The sequence below is a fragment of the Athene cunicularia genome, assembly GCF_003259725.1.
Source record: "Athene cunicularia isolate RWA chromosome 2 unlocalized genomic scaffold, athCun1 chr2_part1, whole genome shotgun sequence".
Lineage (NCBI taxonomy): Eukaryota > Metazoa > Chordata > Aves > Strigiformes > Strigidae > Athene > Athene cunicularia.
The window spans coordinates 42,904,177-42,920,714 of NW_020799095.1; the positions used below are offsets into that span (position 1 = coordinate 42,904,177).

The following is a 16,538-nucleotide window of genomic DNA, read 5'->3' on the forward strand; positions in this document are numbered from 1 at the left end:
CAAAGCCTCTGTGCTGTGTTTCAAGGTAGTCTGAACTGTAGTGAGTGACTGCCAACTGTCCAGGTGGAAACTCTAAATCAGACAGCAGATGAATGTGGGATCGCCTCTGTAAAAGATAACATTTTTCAATTGTTTTGCAGATTAGGAACCTGTCATACTTCATCTCCATCACACAACCCTAAACATTTTGTAGGGAGATACAGGGAGGACAGTGAAGAATATGAGATCACTAAACACATTCTTATGTAATAGGAAATTGCATCTTATTTAGATTTAATTGCAAACCATACCATGAACGGGTGTGTTTCTTCGCTCATTGCACTTAGGGAACATTAAAAATTCCCCCAAATTATTCCAAATCAAGGCTGTCATCACAGCTGTTTGGAAAGAGAGCCACAAAGCCTGAGAAGATACAAAGAATCATTTCTTCCTTCCTACAGGTTCTCACTTCATTGTCTCATAACCAAAGAGAGTTGGGGAAAGGACAGCTTTCCAGCATCTTGTCACCTGGCTTTCAGTAATTTTCAAAGAGGGGGGCTGGAATCTTTCCTTTTATCAGTTGAGAAATCCTCAGGGTTGTTGGATGCAATGAAAGACTCTTTGCATTATATGTTTGGAAACTTTGTACAATGTGTGATGCTTTTGCCAGTATTTAGTATCTGCCATGTAATCCACCTCTCTGCAAAGATCCAAAATAACCTGCTGTTGTTGCATTAAGATAACTATTTAACAAAGCATACAGAAATTAGAAAAAAAATAAGTGGTATGTGCTTAAGCATTTTTTATAAGCTTTACAAATCACTGCATGAAGACAGCAAACCCAAATCTAAGTTGTAAGAGCAGAGGGTTTATCTTTTATTTAGAATAAAACAATGCAGTTATGTAATAATCACATTTTGTGAAGTCTCATGGATCACAATAAACCTCTTCAGACCAACTACAACATACAGTCCCCAGAGATGTTACTAAATAGAGTAAAATTGCTAACTTAGGTTATTCATCCTACCTGTGTGTCTATCAAATATTACTATAAAGAATGGGAAAGGATTAGAACTACATTTTTTTGTATCTTTTAACATTTTTTTCCTCTATTCTGGATGTGTGTTTGAGAAGTCATTTGTTGTTCATCATCACTACCTAGGCTGTGGGTTTTTTTGTTTGTTTTTGAACTATTCCCATTTCAAAGCCAGTTTTCCATTCTGAGGCAATTAGCAACTTGGCAGTCATCAATAGATGCACACTAATTTTTTTTGTGTGTTTTGTTTTGTTTTACTGTGATGACTTCTTCTAGCAATAAACAGAAGGTCATGATTTGAGTCAATGTTTTTTTCTATTTCACTTTGTATTTTATCAATGAATTTTGCCCCAAGATTTCATCTACCATTAAGATGTCATTTCTATGACAAGCTCTGCCAATAATTTTCTGTTTAATTAACATGCTCAGCCTCAGTTGGGAGTGAAACAAGTGTAGGTTTTGCTGAAAAGAAAAGAAATGCTGATTCTGGTTAGTGAGGGATGTGCCCTGAAGATAGGCATGGATCGAGTCAGGAGAACCTTACATCCAGTTTCTCCCCTGAAGAAAAGATCCTCAAAAAAGAAGTGAGCAAGGACTGCTGCATCCCTGACTCTCTCTGTCTGGGAGGGGATAACATGCTGTGGGGATTATAACTCTGAAGGAGACAAACTCTCCATTGCTGGATCTACATGGATTCTCATCTCATCTCTTTCCTTGCACTGTGCTCACAGCATTTCTCCTTGGGGAAATTCCCCTAACTCTGAGAAATCCACCATGGGCAAAAAGATGATATAGCTGCAGCTCTGCTGTAGAAACATTATACTAAGCCAGTTGACATGCTCTCAAAGAATATTTGCTGTGTAATTCAGAGCCCTGAAGAGACTACCCCATATTCTTTTGAACCATGGCTGTTACAAAAACAGCTGGAAAATGAGGACGTTGCAATGCCTTCCTTGGAAAAGCATTTGGGTTGTGCCATGTCAGGTATGGCAGCACATCTGGACTACTCTACTTAGCAGAGCAGCTCTGCTCTTTGGAGATGGGCATCCCTCTGACACCAAACAGACTCTTCCACAGGGTAGAAACCACTGGTGGCATTCAAGAAGTTAGAGATACGAAATTTCTTCACTATGCTGCTCAGGTTTTATATTTACTTTCTCTTTGAAGTTGAAGATATAACAAAAATTCATAATTATTTTTCAGTAAATGAAGGATGCATACATAGGAAGCACAAATAAATATATAGCACACAATATTGCCTGATGTGATACCAGAACAGTTTCAGAATTTTGTTAGATAGAATTAGGTATCATATCTCTATATTTTTACTTTTTTATATTGATATTTATTTCAAAAGCTGCTTTATGTAATAATAAAAACGTGTCAGAAGTAACTGATATTGCTTTTGCATAACATATGAAGGACCATGGCAGAATATTCCAATGCAGAATGGAAGTAAGGCTTTGTAGTAGCATACTTCACAGAGCTTGCAATGAAAGTCTGGAAAAAACAATAAGCAAGCTTTCCTGTTTGTATTTAACTTTTGCATTTAGAGTAACTTTTCCTTTCTTTCCTCAGCTTCTGGTACATTGCATATATGTTTACACTGCATGTGCTTCTGAACAGGTTTTTAGAATTTGGACTCGGATCCAAACACGTGACTTTTTCAAGGGCAAAGGCAGCATCACTTGTCATTGATTCTGCCAAGCATTTAAGAAGAAGTGACATTTACCAGGGCTTGTTTTGAAGATTTATAAATGCAATATAGATTTGGCAAGAATAGCTGCTTCAATAAATGTGCTGTAGCATGTAAGCATGGGCTTTACCACCAGTGGATTCACTAGCACTTTGTCATCCAAGTAAAAATAAATATTCAATAAACAATTTATTAGGGATGTGAGTTCACTTCTGCTTCATTCCACTTGGAAAGACTTGACATCTGTTGCCTACATAGTGTTATTAAGGACACAATGAAATGAAGACAAATTAATTGTGAAATTGTCAAAACTATGTCAGGAAAACTTTCCCTGGCTAAGAAAAATAATGCAAAGAGTAATAGGAGAAGGGATGTATCTCGGCTGTATACATGACGGTATTTGGTATAATAGCTAGGGATAACTGAATCATAATATCTGACTAGAAGCTATTCTTTCATGGCCCAACTTTGTTTTTACAAAAGTGCTTTTCATTGCTCAGGTGGAATTTGAAGAACTTACGCTAAAAGTAAATAAGATTTAAAACCATTAGGATCCTCATTTAGACTACCAGATATGTGTGACATGACATTAATGTGAAAGATAACAGGATTAATAAAAAAATTATGTACTGCTTCCTATTCCTGTTAGCAGTGGATGCATGGCCAGTTAGTGTGGGGAGAGTGGTAAAGGGTCTATTTTAGCTTTGTCAGTACAACAGTTACATGAGTTCCTGTTCAGGAGCATTTTCTGCACCCTTTCACCCAACCACATTCTGCAGATCCCCACGCCATCAAAGGCTACACAAAGAATTGGGGCAAAACCTGTGCTGGGCAGCTGACTAGCTAAACTTCCGCAGTACTGATGGAGAGAAAGGTTTATTGTAGTATGTTTGTCCACACAGAAAATCCAACAAAATAACCTGCTCAGTCTCTAGGAGAGACACAGAAAATGAGTGGCCTTGCTTTGGTGTCATGTACCACTGAGGGAATCCCGGGTGGCATTTGAATGTGTGGGAGAGGCACTTTGGCAGCAGGGATGCCTGGAGACTGCAGCCTTGGTGCTCGGGGAGCTGAAATCTGGTGTGTTGAGACAATCTTATTTAGACTCGGCTGTAATGCAGGATCACAAATACAAAACAGCACATGCACACAAAGTATATAAACATCACCATCAACAAGACAGATTTTTTTTTCTAAGTACAGAATAGATGGGGAGAGATTTTGTTGTTTTGATGACATTTCAGTAGGATATCTTTGCTGTAACCTTGGAAATCTTGACCAATTCTAATGTACTTTCAAGCAAACAGAACGATCAAAAATTATTTCTGAGAAACATTGAATACATTTAGCTTTTAAAAATGTAAAAGATCCAAGGGCATGCCTTAGTACTGCATATAGTGAAAGGAATCAAATCTGACTAACTGCTAAATATAATGTAAAGTACAAAAGCTACAGTCTTATTTGGCTGTCAGGACAGACTTCAGTTAGTACATTTGAGCCTTTGGCATTTAGTTACAAAGTAATTAATAGAAGGAAGTATTTTCTTTCATATGTCATAGTGTAAGTAAATTAAAATCTATGTCTGTAAATATAGTTTATCTTATATCTATATATAAGATAAACATATATAGACATAGAAGTAAATGGTGAGTAGGTATAGCAAATTAACAATAAATCATTGCATTTGCAATGCCACATGTTTGTTTTATTTGTTGTAGTAAATAAAACAAGTTAATCCTAGGTTCTAGTTTACTCCTTGCAACAAATAGTCCTAAAATGTAAAATAAAATCATTGTTTCTTTAGAAGAGAGTATTTTTTTCTGCTTGAAAGTGCTAACACTGTGTGAGGTACTGTGAATACCACATGAAGGCCAAATTTGTCATATGTAAATGGGTGAAGCAGGACATTTTCAATAGTTCATTCACTCATCAGTCTTTCCTTTCCAAGATTTGTGCCTTTTGGGGCCATTATAGCAAACATTTTCTAGGTATCTTGCCTTGCTGAGCTACAGATTTGGGGAACTGAATCATGAGCTTTTTTGGAGTAAGAAACAAGCAGTTCTTTGTGTTTTCATTCAGATGTTAGGAACAACCAAGGAGGAGTGGGTGGTGCTTTTGGACACCTTAGATCTTGAATACATTTACAGGGACATTTGCTCACAATTTCATTACTAAGGAGCATAAATCTGGTCAATAAAACAAAGATTTTACACTAAATAGCAATATACTTGTAAAATACATGTGATAGTCTGGCTTTTTAACTTTGTGTCTTTTGTTGTGAATCAGTTTAAACTGCTATCAGAGCAATCAGATTGATTGATGCAGGTTTCATCTACCATGACTGTTATAAACAGAGGGGTAACACTGCTGATAATTAAGGCTGCATTACATTTTCCAGTATTACTTATATGTCTATAGGAGTAGTTTATAGATGAATAGAATAATCAGTGTTCCCTTCTTATTACATTTATGCCTCTTTTAAAAGGAATTAATATGTATGTTTTGTTTTCTTAACATGGGAGAAAAATGCATGTGACATTTAACCAGGATACCCTGAGGAAGTGGAAAATAAGGCACATGAATGTTCCACCATATCAAAAATATGGTAATAGGTAGCAGTCAAATATCTAGAAATATATCACTATTTCTTAAAGCTGGCAGCCACTGATCAGAAAACTTATCTTCTGTAACAACATCAAGTGAAAGAGTGAAATATGAGCTATGCCACCAATGTTTTTGAAATTCTTTAACGTTAGGGCTGGTTCACTTCAGTGTTTGCTCTAAAGGAGATCTGCTGCTTTGTATACCATTCAAAACTGCTGATGGAAAAATTTCTGGAATAAATAGTATTTTTTAAAATACATTCACTTTCTTGATATTAGTTGCTAGTCCTTAAATAGTAGAAATATACTGAAGTTAAGAAGAAAAAGCAGCTACCTGCCACTAGTTAATGACACACTGCAGTAGCTCCTGGTGGACTCAGTCTTTGTCACTATTTCTTGTTTATGCCAGTCCAGTTCTACAATATTTGAATGCCTCACAAATTGCAGTGCAACTTTAACCTCTGAAATTGTGTTTTATTATATACTTGTTGCAAATAGAGAAGTGAATCAGTTTGTGTCACATTTCAAGTTGAAGGGCAGATTCAAAAGAAGGCAAATGTGCTTTCAGTCCCCCCTCCCGGTGCTCGCTCCCCTGTGGCTCAGCCTGCAGGTCGAGGCTACACCTCCCACCATGGTTTTTGCCCAGAGGACATTCTCTCTAGTTCATATCGAGCATAGTGGGTATAGCAGGTCTGCCCAGTTAATGTTAGACCTTGATGGCATGAAGTCGGTGGAGCTATTTCAGAATATTCAGATTTTAGCTGAGCATAGAACATGCAAAGGTAAAATTGCTCCCAAGAATGATAGAAATTTTATATTCCCTTTATATGTTTTATTTCAGTGTTATGTCATCATGACATGTTTTAAGGCATTTTGTTAATGTCAGTTTTCAGTAAATGACATTTAAACCCAGCACCTCTTGGTGGTTATAAGCAAAAAATGATGGAGTTTTTTGAATAAAGTGATGTGTTATGAATGGACAGCTAGAACTGTGCTCAGAAAGGCTCACATTTTAGGGGCTTTCAGTTTATATCTGATTGTTCCAGCTCTTCCAGTGTAAACATTTTAATTCATTGACAATCTGGCTCAAGAACTCATTCAGAGATTCAAAAAAAAAAAAAAAAAAGCTTTTTAGTACCATTGTGATACATTGTGGTATAATTGAATCACAGCTCATATAATGGCATATTTTAAATATTCAGAGGGATCAACCCCAGAAGGCAGTAAAGAAGCTAGAAAGAACTAGAAATCAGAGTGTGTGCAGCTGACAAAGCATCAATGTGAATCCGCGAATCAGCATTACATGAATTGTCCAAAAATTTATTAAAGCTCACTGAGGTATTAACTCCATGAAACAAGGGAGGGAAAATGGATACCAGGTGGGAAATCATGTCAGTCAGCGCTTCTCTCGCTAAATCCTTTTCAATGTTGGCTAAAATAAGTAAAATAATCTCATTTTTACCCGTGGACACCAGGTAAATACAGGCACAGACACTGTACCTTAGCTGACATGTGGTACAGTAATTTGTTAATTGTAATTGGCTTGTAAATCAGAGCCTTGAGGTGCAAAGACTAAAAATGCTTAAATTAAAATATATCTGTGGTGCAATGTACAGTAAAGTGCATTGCATCCTCCACTGCAATTGTTGGAAGATCAAAACCCCAAAAGTTTAGGCACATGAGAGAATAGAAAAAATAGATAATTCAAATACACCTCCAGCTGAAAATGCTGTGTTGCCTTTCAGGGTTGCACAAATTCACAGTGTGTCTTTTCTGTACACGGGGTGAATTCAAAATGAAACCTGAGGATCACTAATCAGGTTTTGGGGGAAGCAGTGTAACCTGCAGATTGTTCACCTTTGCTTCAGGCAAACTGACTTGGCTAACGTACTTCCCTGGAAAACTCCCAGCTTTCAGCCACCAAGATCTTTATGAGGTTCCTAAGGGAACCCTAACTTCTGCAACTGCTGTGGTTTTATTAATAATAATAGCAACAATAACAATTATTGTTATTGTTGTTGTTATTGCTGTAGAAAGAGACTGTACAAATGCATGCAATATCTGTCCTCTTCCTGGACGAATTTATAGTCCAAGAGAAGTGGCTTAATGGAAAATGGAGGATATGGTTCCACACAAACTATATATAGACTTTCTGCCTGTCATTTAAAATGAAATAATTACTTTTCTGCTTTAATTGGCATTGGTGTTGATGCAGGACAGAGCATTGTGAGTAAGAGACCAAAGGCCCTTGCTAGAGAAAGGGTTTGTATGTTGGATTTCCCCGTGTGATACACTGTGAATATCCTGCAGCAGCCTTCGCTATGGCTCATTCTAAAATTCCCTCCATACTGCTGATACAATGGTCTGTGCCTTGGTCTTGAGGACTTTGATTCATAACCAAATGTGAAGATGCGTTTGCATCTGCAGCCTTTGCTGTACTGCCTGGTTTGGCACTCCTGTATATTGCCTTTGCACGTGCAATTGAAAACACTCCTCTGACAGCCGAAAATTGATTTTTCACAAACATCAGTGAGAGCTCAGCAGTTACATAAAATGGGGGTGAGAATCACTATGTGGAGCTTAAAGAGCAGTTCTGCTCATAGGCATTTAAAAATACATGAAGAACTGTAGATCTGAGATGAATTTATTAGAATATGTGTAACCTATATATCCACCTAATTTTCTGTAGTTATTTAAGTGCCAGGACATTTCTGACCAATTCTGTCTTGTTACAGGTGATGTTTTAATTCCCAGACTGAAGGCACTTCAGAAGACCTTCCCCAAGAACTATATTTTTCATGACAATAAGGCTGTCAGCCTTACTGTTAGCATAAAATGAAATGGATAAAATAAAATGAGAAGGAAGACCTGCTGATTTTATATGCATTGTTAATTACTATTTGGACAATATCTCCATTCTTAGCATTGTGCAGCCTAGCATTACAACCACTTTCTGCATACTAAAGAGATTCTGCATTATAAGTTGAATGAATGAAGGTTTTGAGTGGTGTAACACATCTCAGAAATGAATAAGATAAAAAAGGAAGGAAAAGGGAACAGAAAAATGAAAGATATTTTGACAGAAAATAAAGATCGCCACTTATTCTAAAAAGCGATTACAGAGGATTCATGTAGTAGAGAATGCTGTTTTGCACTGTAGAACTAACATTAGGCTGTTTGGGTTAAATCTAGAATAGTCACATTCACTTCGATGTGATTGTCAGCTAACACAGGTGGGTTCAAAGCTCGGTGAAACAAGCAAAGCAGTCTCATCTTTATTTTAATATCACTATTTTGGGTGCATGTGAATATTTCTTCATGTTCATGAAAGCTCCTTGGGCTGACAGCACTAAGGAAATGTTTGTGCATAGTCCATGGTTAGAAGGAAATGGAGGAATCGAAGGTGCACCTTTACTGACCATGTATTAGATTTGATTGTTTTTTTTATAAATATGTCACAGCCTAGACACTACAGAGCGCCATTCTAGTTAAAGATATAACTGACCATGAGTTAAATTAAGGTTGAACGTTAATATAATGTTGTAGTCACACAAGAAGCCCCTTTTGCATACCTTCCTTCCTAAAAAGCATTTCTGTGAATGGAATCGTCTGCTTTCATGTTGAGAGTCATTAATTTGTGAAAAGGATTGTATGACATGGTGAATAGCCTGGGATTTATCTCAAGGATTTGGGAAGTCTGTTCTGTGTATCCGTTCTATTCTAGTCTTTGGAAAGTAGCTATTCTAGTTGGAAGTTAGATGATATATTTTGCATTATCATATTATTCTTTTATTACTATCAGCTCCAGTGGCAGAAAAATCTTATGTAACGCTTCGAAACTTTCTCTTGTATAAACCAATTATTTGTGTCTGTCTACAAGAGCTGAAATAAAGGTAAGGATACATTGCATACTGAGTCCTGTAAGAGCATTTTATAATCACCTTGGCAAATGAAGCACTCCTTTGGCTTTTTCAAATAATAGAAATTCCAAAAATCAGAAGAGAAAAGCCTTCCCTCCACCTTCTCTTGGATAGTTACTTTGAGTAAATTAAAATCAGACCTATAAGAAGATCATACTAGTAATTTAATTGTATGGAGATTATCACTTGTATGTATAATAAAACAATCTATGAAAATTTGAAACCATAATCCTTAGGCAGCCCTTTCATCTGTTCAGTCAAATGGAAGCTCTTTGCCTATGAATGTGAGTGAATTGCTGCTGAATGCAGTGACTGAAGTTCTTGCATGTTACAAAGATCCCACTAGAAGCTCCAAAAGAAGGCAACAAACACCAGTGCAAATCCGGTAGTCAGCACTACTGCCAGGGAATGCAGTGGAAAAGGGAAGGAAACAGCTAAAGCTCCTGAGGACTTCCAGGACAGGATGACCACAGTTCCTGCTGAAATGGATTGAACAAGAGGGGTACTGACTGCTTATAATTCCCAGTTGTTTCTTCAAATATAGTCTGTACTAGATTTTCTTTTCAACTGGAAGACAATACAGTGTTTGACCAGAACAAACAAATTTAATTAGAGTAAGTTTTCATGGAAGTGTCATGCAAAACCGTCTTGGCAGATTTTCTTCTGATTTTGCAGAAAACATCTTTAGTCATAATTTTCAGAACAAATGAATATTCCCAGCCAAAAATACAGGGGAATTAAAAGGTTATGGTTGAAAGAGGAGGGTTTAACTTCTCTATTACTGTTTTTGCCATTAATATGCCATTGAGAGTTGTATTGCAAAATTCCTCCTGGAAGAAGTTCTAGTTTTCTTTTATTGTAAGAGGAGATGTCAGGATTTTATCTTTTGACTGCCTTCTTAGGTAGACAATATAGCAACTGAAAGAATTAATTATACACACAGCAACCTCAGCATTAAAGCTGCAATTTTGACTTAACCAGTACTGAAATATGTGAACATTATTGGGTATGTCCTTGAGCTCTGAAAACGAAGGTCTGGGATGAGAACAAGTGCAGCTCCTCTGGAGAATGTGGAAAGGCAGCCTGCAGAAAGGCATGTCTATACGTTGACCTGTCTGTTGTGAAAATAGGGAAGAAAGCCAATCATTCCTAATTCTGCAGACATTCTGACAGCTAAAGTAGGCATTAACAATTTGCAACACATGGCATGGGGGATGAAAGTCTCTGAGCTCTACAACTGAGAGTTTCCTGTCTAAAATGAAGTAGCAGTTAAAGGTAGCTCAGAGGAAAACCTATTTTATCATCTACCGTGCAGGGACAAAATGGATACCATTACCGAAAACTGAGGAAAAAATAATGTCACCACTCAAAAATATTAACATGTTTTGGCTTCAAGTCTGAATACTTCTGAGGCTTTTGGGACTTTATATGGGATTTTACTGGCAAAGAAGGATCAAGTTTTAGTATATATAGGTTTTTGCCACTATATGATAATCTCCTGTAGCTTTGAATAGACTTGGTATATAAAAATGTTGTTACTAATATACTGATGCAGAACTAATCACTTTGGATTTCAATTGGCACAAGAGTCTCCCAGCATTATCCTGTCAGACACAGGTTTTGCTGGACTTGTCTGCAGAATCCTGTGCAGATTCGTCAGGAAAAGGGTTTGGGAATATGAGCAGGAAGATTGGCCCAGCCAAATCTTTGTGTGGTCAGAACTGTTGTTTCTTTAAATGACTTAAATTGTGCTCTACTGATTTACACCAGAACTCTTTTGAAAAGTTAAAAATCTGTTATTTTTCTTGCGTAAGCCTTCAGAGGGCCTAAAGTTTATTTGTATGAATAATTCTGAATTAGATTAAGTTGAAACAGAGAAGTAACAGATGAATGTTTTCAACAGTTGCTAATATAATTTACATGCATTAAAGATGTAGTCAGGTATATATGGAGAGGCAAGTTCCTCTAAGATTAAAAATAGAGTCAAAACCACAGGAAAGAATGCCATTGCTTACAAAAACTGAACAGCCGAGAGAAGGAAATATGTAATTGAATGTTGATTATTTTTCAATAATTCTATGTAGTTGGTATAGCTGCAAAGACAATGAAGTTAAAAGTGAAATTGTGTGATAAATGTGAATACAATTCAGACTTTAATTTTGGAATCAGAAGCTAATATTATCTTTCCCACTGTGAAAACTTTTTTTCCCACTATTTTAAATGCTTACTTTTGATTTGATTTCAATTAATGAAATAATTCTTAGACATACACTCTCTCTTGACATAGACTTTGCTAAGTGTTGAACATAATAGGGACCTAGACAATAATAATTTCTTATTATTTTTGTAGTTGTGGGAAATAATAATAAGTTGTGCTGTGGAAAGAAAAGATCTAGGGAGATACCTGATGATAATAAGGAAAGACCGCATCCTATCTGGAGCACCTCCATTGATTTTGATGTACAGTTTGGGTTTACTAAAGGTATTATTTTCTTGTCTTAACTGTCTCTAGCATTCCTTTTTCACATATATTTAGGTTATTGAGTTTCAGTTAAAATAAAAAACCCCAAAAATTAAATCTTGATCTCTGACACCAGTGAAATGAACTACTTTTTGTGGGGAAAATTTATACCAATGGCTATTTTTCATGGGTTTTCACTACTATCAGTGCTCTTCAACTGAGAGCGATTTTATATCTGCTGCTGCTGTTGTTGTCATAGTATTTGCGTCACTCCAGTGTCTACCAGGCTCCTTCTCTCTTTCCTTGGCATTGTCTGTCTGTGAGAATTCACGGTTGGGAGACACAGGTCCTGGGCAGACCTGCAGCAGAGGGGATAGTTAATCAGGGGTTGGGCGTCCCCCCATTCCGTTTCCTGTTAGTGACATGGAAGTAATGTGTGTACAAGAGCACTGCTGTGATCCTGCTCAGCCAGTGGAGATAAATTGTAGTAATTGGGTGGTGAGGCAGGAGCTGGCACTAGGTGTGACGGCAGAGACAAAGGGAACAGGAAATTGCCGTACGGCGTCATATACTCCTTCTCAACCTTAATTTTGATTGCAGCTGTCAGCGTGGCATTATGGTTCTTGAATGTGCTGTTTTATTGAGCTCAGTGTGTGGGAGAGATTTTCTGAAACTGAAACAATGCTGGAAAATGATTGGCACAAGGTTAGCTTTAAAAATATTGCTGTTTCTGTGATAGTTGCATAAGAGACAGCAATACTAAGTTATTGACAAGGGGATTTTCGAATTAGTTAAAATTTGCGTTTTTTCATCCACATCTTGTTCTGTTATGTGAGTTAAAAATGCTAGCAGATACAGTTGAGAGGGCATATTCCCCTAACTTTAATTTCTTAAGCTCTGTAAGTACTGTTTTTCTTTCATCTGTTTACTCACCTTTAATGCCACAGTTGTGTTCTTTTACAGTATTAAGGATGGTGTACTGCTTTGAAATGCATTAGGAGAAAATGTTAAAGTACTGCTGCAGGAGAAAGAAAATATACTGAAGTTAACAAAAAATACACTGTTACCTGGCCAGTGAGAACTAGGATTAGAATGGTTTCTTATGCTCTTTTACCAAAAAGGTTGGTTTCCAGAGGCATAAAAATCTAACTAACTATTGAGCCCTCTGTCTGCAGCTGTATATATTGCTCAGGATTGAGAGAGATGAATTTCCTGTCTGTATATAGGTACCACAGATGAACTCTTGCTTTAATTTGAACAAAACTCTTCAGAGTAACTCTGTATTTTTCTTCAAAGCTTATGTTACTTACGTATATTCTTTAGCCTTTATTAGGGCTAGTATCGGCTTATAGTTACAAAGTGAAACTGTAGTGATTTTGAACACAATGTTCATAAATTATTTTATGAATAGTTTTATGGCTATGTTAATGATTTTATGAGCCAGCAGTGTGCCCAGGTGGCCAAGAAGGCCAATGGCATCCTGGCTTGTGTCAGCAATAGCGTGGCCAGCAGGGACAGGGAAAGGATCTGACCCCTGGACTCGGCACTGGTGAGGCCGCCCCTCGATTCCTGTGTTCAGTTTTGGGCCCCTCACTACAAAAAGGACATTGAATGACTCGAGTGTGTCCAGAGAAGGGCAACGGAGCTGGTGCAGGGTCTGGAGCACAGGTCGTACTGGGAGCGGCTGAGGGAACTGGGGGTGTTTAGTCTGGAGAAGAGGAGGCTGAGGGGAGACCTCATTGCCCTCTACAGCTCCCTGAGAGGAGGCTGCAGAGAGCTGGGGATGAGTCTCTTTAACCATGTAACAAGTGATAGGACAAGAGGGAATGGCCTCAAGTTGCTCCAGGGAAGGTTTAGACTGGACATTAGGAAGCATTTCTTTACAGAACAGGTTGTAGGTGTTGGAATGGGCTGCCCAGGGAGGTGGTGGAGTCCCCATCCCTGGAGGTGTTTTAGAGTCGGGTTGACACAGCACTGAGGGATCTGGTGTAGTTGGGAACTGTCAGTGTTAGGTTAATGGTTGGACTGGATGATCTTCAAGGTCTTTTCCAACCTAGATGTTTCTGTGATTCTGTATTTTAGGAAATGTTTTTGTTGCACATTCTTCTAAACTTGAATTTTATCTTATTTTTTTGTCCTGCATGAATTTTTAAAATATACAGAAATGTGTAGTGCTAAGCAACAGAGAATAAATTTGAACATACCTATATATATATATATATATATATATATATATATAAACTTTCATGTGAAAATCATTTTAATAATACTATACCAAAATAATCATAGGTGAATAGTGACTCATTTTTGTGTATTCACATAAGAACATGCTCTGCACAACCTTACATCGAGATTTGTGAAATTATTTGAATCCATCTACTTACATGGCACATTTGAAAAGGTGAGATTTGCATTTGAAAAGGATGAATCAGAACTAAAAATATATTAGATGGAGATAGAGATTCTTCCCCCTCCCAAGGGTCTGTAGTCATTTTTACTGTAGCCATTAACTTTAACATGATTTCAGGTGAAGTGTTTCCTCAATAAACTTGAGTAACGTTTTTATTTAAGAAAAGAAGAAAAAAGGAGCAAAAACAATGTGTCAGAGAGGTGGCAGAGAGCTTTTTTGGTTGTTAATGCCTTCAGGTTTAATTACATTGGTTTTAGATTTTTTATTATTATTTCCATTAATAACAATTAAAAAAAAAATTTGGGATGCAGTCCATGTAAACCTTGCCCAAAATGGGACTCTATTTCCTAAAACTTGTCTAAATCCCAGACAGCAGCACAGCTTGAATACTTCCTAGGCCTGTTTAATCTTATACTCAACTTCTTTAAATATCTCCTCCTCAGGCTGAAAATTTGATAAATATTAAACTGATTTTTACTTATGTATGCTCAGAACTCTTTGCATTGGCAGAATAAACAAATCTTCTATTTAGACTTCTTTTTTAATTCTGGGTTTAAATAAACAATGATCTCCACCTCAGTACAGTGGAAAAATCTGAAGAATACAACCCTTTTCTTAATAGTCCACTGGATAAAACACCTACCCAAGCAGTGAGGTGGCCAAGTTCTGGATTTTGCTGAGACTGACGGTGCTTTTAGCTGCATCCCAAGAGATTGACTATACCAACAAATCTGATGTTGACTGCAAATAGTGATGAAGTTTGTAACGTGTGTATGAAATAGGGACTGAACCAGAAATCCTCCTTCTGAGGCTGATTCTGACAACCAGATACATCCCCTTCCATCTGGTGCTAGAGAGGATTTTTCTTTGGTTGGTTTCTTACAGGAAGATAGTAGCAGGATAACCATATCTGGAACTTCTATCAATATTCATTTGAGAGTTTTGTGGTGTTTTACTGCACATGGCGTAAAAGTAGAAATTCTCTTCAATTATGGGATATTTAGTTATTAGATAATTACAGATAATTGCATGGGCAAATTCTATGAACTAAAGTGTTGCTGTAACATCTAAAATCTACAGATCGGGTAACAATTATGTTTGGAGTTATATCATTATTTGAAGTATAATTACCATGAGATTGGCAGTGCATGTAATTAATGAGTAATCACTGGAATTTGCCTTCACACTTTCACTTCCCCCTTGTAAAGTTCTTTGTCACAACATTTAAGTATAAAGATAACATAAATTGACCTCCACATGTGTTATACTAAAACTCAAAATACTTATTTTCACTGCAGTACTAGCTCCTTAATATTCTAATGGAGAAAACAGAGAAAGGACATTGTGCTAGGAAGGGGGAAGAAGTGAAGAAACCTTTCAAAAGATACCAGCCAGTGAGATAACTCTTTTCCATAGCTGTCTCCTCACATCATCTACCATCTTCCTTCCATTGTAAGGAAAGTTTGATTAATGAAGTTTCATACAGAAGAGAAGAAACTGTAGTTCACTCTTGGGTTCCAATTGAACAAAACTTCTTTTTTCTTTTTTTATTAATATTGTTTATTTAGGAGACTTTTTTGCCAGACTTTCAAGTTATTAAATAGTGGTTTTGCTTGTTTGTTTGTTTGTTGTTTTTGTTTTGTTTTGTTTTTTATATTTATCAGGTTTTACCTGGCAAGATGATTATACACAGCATGTTATTGGTCAGGAACTCTCAACCATTCACAAAATCCACAACAGGCGCCCTGATATATTTTCATCTGAAGGATCTGACAAAGAAAGGTAAGTCTTCAATGGGGTTTTTGCCTGGTAGGTTTTTGGGAGGTTTTGCACATGATCAGAAATAGATTGGCACTGAAGCTGACTTACATCACAAAACCCATTATCTATGTGATAAAGGGAAACCAGTCATAGATCAGCACTGAAAACACCAGTAAGAAAACAGCAGACAGAATGAATGAAAACACTCAGCCCTGTTCTTCTGATTATCAAGCTCAGAATATATGCCTTCTGTTGTTAATTTATGTGTCAGAATTCAAAACATCAGGTCTCTTAGCCAGTTTATGTCGTGTCTAGTGTCAGTTCAGCCAGCTCTACTTATGACTGGCTTAAAAAGGCAAATTTACACAGTAGCACATCCACAGGAGACATTTTTTTTCCAGAATAAGCCAACAAAAAGAAACAAAAAGAAATATTGAATGACATTCTGTGCAAGTAATTATATTTTCAAACTCATATTCTTCCAAAACATCGCTGTAATTGATTTGAAGCCCATAGGTTCTCAGCTTTTGTTGCAAAATTTGTCTGGGAAGGAGAGATTCCTGCAAGGTGCCACGACAGAAAGCAACATTAGGACTTTTATATCTGTTCTTTACCTTATAGAAATATTTTCGTCAAGGTCTGAAGGATATTGAGGGGTGACTTAGCAGTTAT

General features: G+C 36.9%; 1 protein-coding gene across 1 annotated transcript in view; it reads left to right on the forward strand.

Annotated features, from left to right (window-relative positions):
• Window positions 1–16,538, forward strand: part of PTPRN2 (protein tyrosine phosphatase, receptor type N2) — a 616,207-nt gene that overhangs the window by 156,204 nt on the left and 443,465 nt on the right. The window contains exon 4 of the mRNA XM_026843491.1: window positions 15,770–15,887. Coding sequence (XP_026699292.1) covers window positions 15,770–15,887 — 118 coding nt within the window. The remainder of the gene's footprint in view (window positions 1–15,769; window positions 15,888–16,538) is intronic.